General features: G+C 37.8%; 1 protein-coding gene across 1 annotated transcript; it reads left to right on the plus strand.

Moving 5' to 3' along the window:
- The first annotated feature begins 1766 nt into the window (after positions 1–1766).
- MTRNR2L17 (MTRNR2-like 17) lies at positions 1767–3326 on the plus strand. The gene has a single exon (NM_001193643.1). It carries the CDS (start codon positions 2721–2723, stop codon positions 2796–2798), a length of 78 nt encoding a protein of 25 aa, NP_001180572.1. The 5' UTR covers positions 1767–2720; the 3' UTR covers positions 2799–3326.
- The last annotated feature ends 4677 nt before the right edge of the window (positions 3327–8003 follow it).

The following is an 8003-nucleotide window of genomic DNA, read 5'->3' on the forward strand; positions in this document are numbered from 1 at the left end:
TCTAATGAGGGCACTGTCATTAATTTGGTATTTTCAACTTTGGAGGCTGCTGCTGTAACTTACCACCAAGGAAGGCCTGGTCCCCTCTGAATCAGTGTAGAGGAACTCAGATTTAATTCCTGCCAAATTAATTCTAGAAGCTGAGCTTATATTGAATATTCTGGCCTCACATAGTAACCATAGCTGTTAATTTATTCATGCTTAAAAGACGTAACAATTAAACAATAGGCACATAGGCTCATGCAGGTGTGCTCACTTTCAAGAACTTTTTTCTGATTAAATTCACAAACTTCTCCTCCCCTTATCACTGACTTTACCATCAATGAAGGTAAATGTATCCTTCCCAAATTCCAAAAACAAGAGACTAAACGTCAACACAGTTAAAACTCAAAAACCATATTTTAACAATGAATACCCCAAGAGCTACCCCTCGGTTGATGAAATATTCCTAAAAAATCTTAAGACCCCCCAAATCAAGCCTCCATTTTATATAATGAATGCAATAATTAGACGCCCACCCTAAATTATGAGTAATCCTCTCAACCAAATCTCTGCCAATTGAAGTTTAGACTCAGAATATTCAGAACTATTAACAACTATTTATATTTACTTCTTTCCTTCTCATATTCTAATTTTAGACTTAATTATTTGCACAGTTAATATAGCTTAATCATTTCAAAGAAAGCCACTGAAAATGTCTAGACAGGTCTAGACAATCCCATGAACAAATAAATTTAAACCTGGCCTTTCTAGTAGATCTTAGTAAGGTTACACAAGCAAGCATCCCCGCTCTGGTGAAAATGCCTTATAGATCACCCGGATCAAAAGGAGTAAGTACCAAGCATGAACAAACGCAGCTCAAAACACTTTGCTCAACCACTGACCCTCGGGAAATAGCAGTGATAAATATTTAGTAATAAATGAATATTTCACTAAGCTATACTGATATCTAGGGTTGGTCAATTTCATGCCAGCCACCGCAGCCATATGATTAATCCAAGCTAATGAAACTCTGTGTAAAGAGTGTTTAAAGTCTGCCCTCAGTAAAGCTAAATTCCATCTAAGTGGCAAAATAAACTCCAGCTGAAAGAAAATATACTATGAAGGTGGTTTTAATATCCTGAAGACACAATAGCCAAGACCCAAACTGGGATTAGATAACACACTACGCTCAGCCCCAAACTCTAATAGTTACATTAACAAAACTATTCACCAGAATACTACAAGCAACAGCTTAAAATTTAAAGGACTTGGTGGTGCTTTATATCCCTCTAAAGGAGCCTGTTTTATAAACAATAAACCCCAATATACCTCAGCATCTCTTTCCCATAACCTATATACCCTCATCTTTAGCAAACCCTAAAAAGGTTCTTGCATAAACACAAGTATACACATACAAATGTTAGGTCAAGTTGTAGCTCATGAGGTGGCAAGAAATGGACTATATTTTCTATACCCAGAAAATCTCACAGTTACATTTATGACACCTAACAGCTCAAGGAGGATTTAGCAGTAAACCAAGAGTAGATTGCTTTGTTGAATGAGGCCCTGAAGTATGCACATACCACCTGTCACCCTCCTCAAATATTATTATAGAAATTACTATTACTGAAAACTCTCTGTGCACATATGGAAGAGATACATCATAAAATAGTAAGCATACTGAAAAGTGTGCTTGGACAAACCAAAGTGTAGTTTAACCCAAAACATCTGGCTTACACCCAGAAGATTTCATCACAACTTGATGACTTTGAGCCAACTCTAGCCCCAAACCTCCCCAAAAATATTATCAAACAATCTTAATCATACCATTTACCTTAGAAAAAAAAGTATAGGCAACATAAATTTTTACCCTGGCACAACAGTCGTAGTACCATAAGGAAAAGATGAAAAAACTGAGCAAAGCATTAAAAAGCAAAGACAAGCCCTTACACATTCTGAATAATGTGTAAACTAGAAATAACTTTACTCAGAGAACAATAGCCAAGTCCCCCAAAATCAGAAGAGCTACTCAAAAACGCTAAAAGAGCACATCCAACTATGTGGAAATAGAATGGGAAAATTCATGAGTAGCGGTGACAAGCCTACTGAGCCTGGTGACAGCTGGTTGTCCAAGATAGAATCTTAGTTCAACTTTAAATTTACTCACAGTATTACTTAATCTCCCTGTAAGTTTAACTGTTACTCTAAATTGGGACAGCTCTTTAGACCTCAGGAAACAACCTTTGTACAAAGAGTACAAAATATTACCACCTTAATTGGTCCCAAAGCAGCCACCAATTAAGAAAGCATTCAAGCTAAACATCCAATTATCTTAAATTCTAATCACCATACTAAACTTTTAACATCACATTGGACTAAACTATTACTTAATATAAACAATAATGTTAATATAAGTAACATGAAAATATTTTTTTTTGCATAAGCTTACATCAGACCAGAATAGTTCACTGACAGCTAACAGCCAAATATTAGTAATTGATATAATGTGCACCCTATTATTTATACTGTTAATCCAACACAGGTATGCTTTGAGGAAAGATTGCAAAAGCTAAAAGGAACTCAGCAAATCTTACCCTGCCTGTTTAACAGAAGCATCACCTCTAGCATTACTAGTATTAGAGGCGCAGACTGACCAGTGAAAAATGTTCAATGACTAAGGTATCCTGAACGTACAAAAGTAGCATAATTACTTGTTCCCTAAATAGGAACTTGTATGAATGACCATACGAGGGTTCAGCTGTCTCTCACTTTTAATCAGTGAAATTGATAATCTATCCATGAAGAGGCGGATATAAACAAATAAGATGAGAAGATCCTATAGAGCTTTAATTCATTAATGCAAATAAAACCTCAAAAGAGCCTGCAGGCCCTAGTGTACTATCCCTGCATTCAAAATTTGGGTTGAGGTGACCTCGGAGCCTAATTCAACCTTTGCACAACCTAAACTAAGACTACAGTAGTCTAAGCGAGTTGACACACATTGATCCAGTAATTTGATCAATGACATAAGTTGTCCTAGGGATAACAGCATAATCCTATTCTAGAGTCTATATCAACAGTAGAGTTTAAAACCTCCATGTTGGATAAGGACATCCTAATGGTGCAGACACTGTTAAGGATTCCTTTGTTCAAGGATTAAAGTCCTATGTGATCTGAGTTCAGACCAGTGTAACCCAGGTCAGTTTCTGTCTATTTAACGTTTCTCCTAATATGAAAGGACAAGAGAAATAGGACTCACTTCATAAAGCACCCTTGCCCAACAGATGACGATATCTTAATCTAACATATCACCACACACACTACTCAAGAACAGGGTTTGTTAAAATGGCAGAGCCTGGCAGTTTCATAAAACTTTAAACTTTATAATCATAGGTTCAACTCCTCTTCTTAACAACATGCCCATAATTAACCTCCTCCTAATTTTTAGCACTCTAATTGCTACAGCATTCCTTACATTCATTGAAAAAAAATTCTTAGGCTATATATAACTGTGCAAAGGACCCAACACTGTAGGTCCCTATGGACTGCTTCAACCATTTGTTGATCCAATAAAACTTTTCACCAAAGAACCCTTACATCCCTCAACATCTACTATTACCCTTTACATTATTTCTCCAACTCTGGCCCTTTGTTTCACTCTCCTCTTGTGGACTCCCCTCCCTGTACCAGATCCTCTATTTAATTTTAATGCAGGCCTCCTATTTATACTAGCTACATGAAGCCTAGTTTTCTATCTATTCTATGATCAGGATGAGCAGCTAATTCAAATTATGCACTAATCAGTGCATTACCAGCTGTGGCCCAGACAATTTTATATGAGGTCACACTACCCATTATCCTGTTATTAGTTCTAATAATAAGTGTCTCATTTAGCTTATATGCACTCATCACAACACAAGAATTGCTCTGACTGCTCCTACCATTATGACCCCTAGCCATAATATGATTTATCTCCACACTAGAAGAAACTTTCCGAGCCCCTTTTGACCTAACAGAAGGAGAATCAGAGTTACTCTCAAGCTTCAATGTCAAATATGCCGCAGGTTCATTTGTCCTCTTTCTTATAGCAGAATACATGAATATGATCATAAAAATGCACTAACTGCTGCTATTTTCCTAGGAGAAATATAATATACATTCATCAGCACTCTATATCACAAATTTTATTACCAAGACCCTGCTTTTAACCACCCTGTTTTTATAAATTGGAACAGAATACCCCTGATTTAACTAAGAACAACTCATACATTTTCTATAAAAAATTTTCTATCACTTATACCAGCATTCTGCATCTCATATATTGCAATGCCTTTCCTAATTTCCAGTATTAAACCCCAAACAAATAAGATATGTCTGACAAAAGAATTACTTTGATAGAGTAAACAATAGGCATTAAAATCCTCTTATTTCTAGAACTATAGGAATTGAGCCTACCCATGAGAATCCAAAATTCTCTGTGCTACCTATTACAGCACAACCTAAAGTAAGGTCATCTAAATAGGCTATCAGGCCCACATTCTAAAAATGCTCATTATACCATTCCGATACTAATTAATCTATTAGTTCAACTTATTATCTTCATTAATATTTTCACAGAAACTCTTATCTCAATGCTAGGCTTACACTGATTTCTCATCTGAACAGGACTAGAAATAAATAAAATAGCTTTTACCTCAATATTAATTAAAAAAGTAAACTTCTGCTCTACAGAATCAGCCAGAAAACATTTCTTTACACATAAAACCACATCTATAATTCTCATGATAGGTTTCATTTCCAATAACCTTTCCTCCAGTCAATGAACAACAATAAATGCTATTAATCAGGTTTATCCTTAATAATAATAACTGCCCTAGTAATAAAACTAGGAATAGCCCCCTCACTTCTGAGTCCAAGGTGACCCAAAGAACTTCTCTAATATCTGGCATGCTTCTCCCCGCATGAAAAAACTAGCCCAAATATTGATTATGTTTCAAATTTTACATCAATAAACATTAACATCCCCGTATCTATCAAGAATCTATCCGTTATAGTGGAAGCTAAGTACTTCCCAACTTATATGACACCATCTAACATGTGGGCAGAAACCAGGCAGAAGAGCTCTATCACCTGGGTACAGACTCAAGTGATGTGCCACCATGCCCAGTTTAGACAGGTATAAAGAAAATAAAAGAGAATCACACTACCTGGGTGCTGGGATCAGAAATATATAATGATTTCCTCCCTTGGCAGAGTCCAGGACAAAAGGTAGAGTCATGTCACATAGGTTTTCACTTAGTGATAGGTCACAATTTCTTCAGTTGGCAGGATGCAGGCAGGAGATGAGAGTCACATTACCTAGATGCCATATCTAGCAGTATGTCACAGTGTCCCCCATGAACATGGCACTGGCAGGGGAGAGATAAAACCTAGCCAACAGGCCCAGAGGTATGTAAAAGTATCCTCTGTTTGCAGATCCCAGGCAGAAGAGTCGCATTATCATGATTCTGACCTACTGATATATAACAATGCCTTACAAAAAGGAATTAAACCAAAAATGTTTCAACCCAGAGGTACTAGGCTGAGGGATATGAGACAATCTCCTCATCTTTAAGGGTGACAACATTAATGGTTAGCTAGTTGTGTATATGAGAATCACAATCTATCCTGTTTGCTGGCCATTGTATGACACTTTCTATTACATCTGAGAACTTTATACAAAATATATGAGACTTCCAAACCTCCTTGAGGCCTAGATGTTTATATAGACTCAATCTTTCATATTGCCCTAAACCCAGGTATGACAGTTAATGTTTCTCCTATAGGATGGCTTCAGGGATGAGAGCACTATTATGCCTGTGAGCTGGGTCCAGAAGTGAGTCACCATCCCACCTGTGGTCAGATTCAGTTATGAAAGTCAGAATTCCTGCTTTCTTCTGTATTCACGTTTTAGACTCAGGACTTCAACAATGGGCTTCATAAATGCAGGATGTGAAAAACTTATGCTTTCAACTGAGTGTGTAGCTGAGAGTTACAATCTTAAATTTTTTGCTGGGCTGTATTATTAAACTGTCTGTACCACGTAAGTTTTTATGATATGAGTTAGTGTTGTAAACTTCTGTGAGCTTTACACAAATATGAAATGAAAGACCTTACCTATTATCCCAAAGCTATGGTGAGCGTCAAAATATCTCCTTTTAGCTGAATTCCAATGTAAGCTTAATCATCATGTTTTTGAGCTGAAGGAAAGTGTATGTCATAATCCTATTTGTGGGCAAAAATCTAAGCAGAACGTTAACATCTCTTATGTCCTGCTTCAAGCAATATAAAAGTGCCCTCCCTAGGCAGGGCCTAGGAAAGATGGTCACATTAACTAAGGGCTGGAATCAGCAGTATGATACAGCCACACTTGGAAAAAAATTCAGCAATGTGATGAGAGCCAAAACACCTTCACAATCAATCAAAAATTTGTCAAAACACTTTATCTGGCTCTAGCACAGGCAGGAGAATCACACATCATTAGGGTGCAGAACAGAGCAGTATGCTGTAATCTCTTCTTTATGCATGACCTAGGCAGAGCAGCAACATCATCCCAATGCTGAGCCCTGAAATACTGAAAAAGTCCTGTTTGTGGGTGTTTTTTATTTTTTCAGCAACAAACCAAGACTCACATTTCCTAAGTGCTGGGTCATCAACATATCATAATCTTTCCATTGTAAAGACCCAGACAAGAGAGAGTCACATCATTTGTGACATGGGCTCAGAGATATGACCTAAAGTCATCAGTAGACAGTGCTCAGGTAAAAAAAGAGAATCATATCACACTTAGGTGCTTTTTTATGTTTACGTCCCAATTTAATACATAGGCAGAAATGATGGCAGAAGTGATGGTGAAGAGCCACATTTCCTGGTCCTGGGTTCTTAGATATTCACAAGTCCTCCTTAGAAAAGGACCCAGGCTGGAGAGTTACATCACCTAGGTGCAGGTTCCACCCTTATGTTACAAAGTACCAAGTGGACAGGTCCAAGCAGGAAGTCATATCACCTAGCTGACAGGCCCAGAGATATGTCACAAAGCCTTCCTTAAACATGGCCCTGGCAAAAGAGTACCATTGTGCTTGGCCTAGCAATATGTCATTATTCAAGTGGGCAGATCCCAAGCAGAAAAGCCATATCACCTCCCTGATGGGCCCTGTGATATTTCAAAATGCCCTCTTTTGGTGATGGCCTTGGCAAAATAGTATTATTACCTGTGTGCCTGGCCAAGGTGTATGCCACTATCCTGCCCTGTGTGTAGGGCCCATTCCAGAGAGGAGAGTTAGATCTTGTAACTGATTGACACAGCGATATGTCAATATGATGTTTGTAGGCATGGTGCAGGCAATAACGTAACATCATCTGGGTGCTGGATCCAGTGACATCAAAATTCTTACTGAGAGCAGGATCCAGGCAGAAAAGTCACATCACTTCAATATTGGCCCAGGTAGATATCAAAATTCCCGTTGTAGGCTGGAACCAGTCTGAAGAGTGAAATCACACAGGTGCTTGATGAAGAATCATATCACAGTCATGATAAAATGAAATTCCAGGGATGAAGCCCACTTGATCATGGTAGATAAGTTTTTGATGTGCTGCTGGATTCAGTTTGCCAGTATTTTATTGAGGATTTTTGCATCAATGTTCATCAAGGATATTGGTCTAAAATTCTCTTTTTTGGTTGTGTCTCTGCCCAACTTTGTTATCAACATGATGCTGGCCTCATAAAATGAGTTAGGGAGGATTCCCTCTTTTGCTATTGATTGGAATAGTTTCAGAAGGAATGGTACCAGTCCCTCCTTATACCTCTGGTAGAATTCAGCCATGAATCCGTCTGGTCCTGGGCTCTTTTTGGTTGGTAAGCAATTGATTATTGCCACAATTTCAGAGCCTGTTATTGGTCTATTCAGAGATTCAAATTCTTCCTGGTTTAGTCTTGGGAGGGTGTATGAATCGAGGAATTTATCCATTTCTTATAGATTTTC

Source organism: Pan troglodytes, chromosome Y (genome assembly GCF_028858775.2).
Source record: "Pan troglodytes isolate AG18354 chromosome Y, NHGRI_mPanTro3-v2.0_pri, whole genome shotgun sequence".
NCBI classification, from domain to species: Eukaryota; Metazoa; Chordata; class Mammalia; order Primates; family Hominidae; genus Pan; species Pan troglodytes.

Excerpts from the sequence above, each read along its gene's own strand:
- MTRNR2L17 (NM_001193643.1), top strand. The coding sequence starts at position 2,721 with ATGACCATACGAGGGTTCAGCTGTCTCTCACTTTTAATCAGTGAAATT.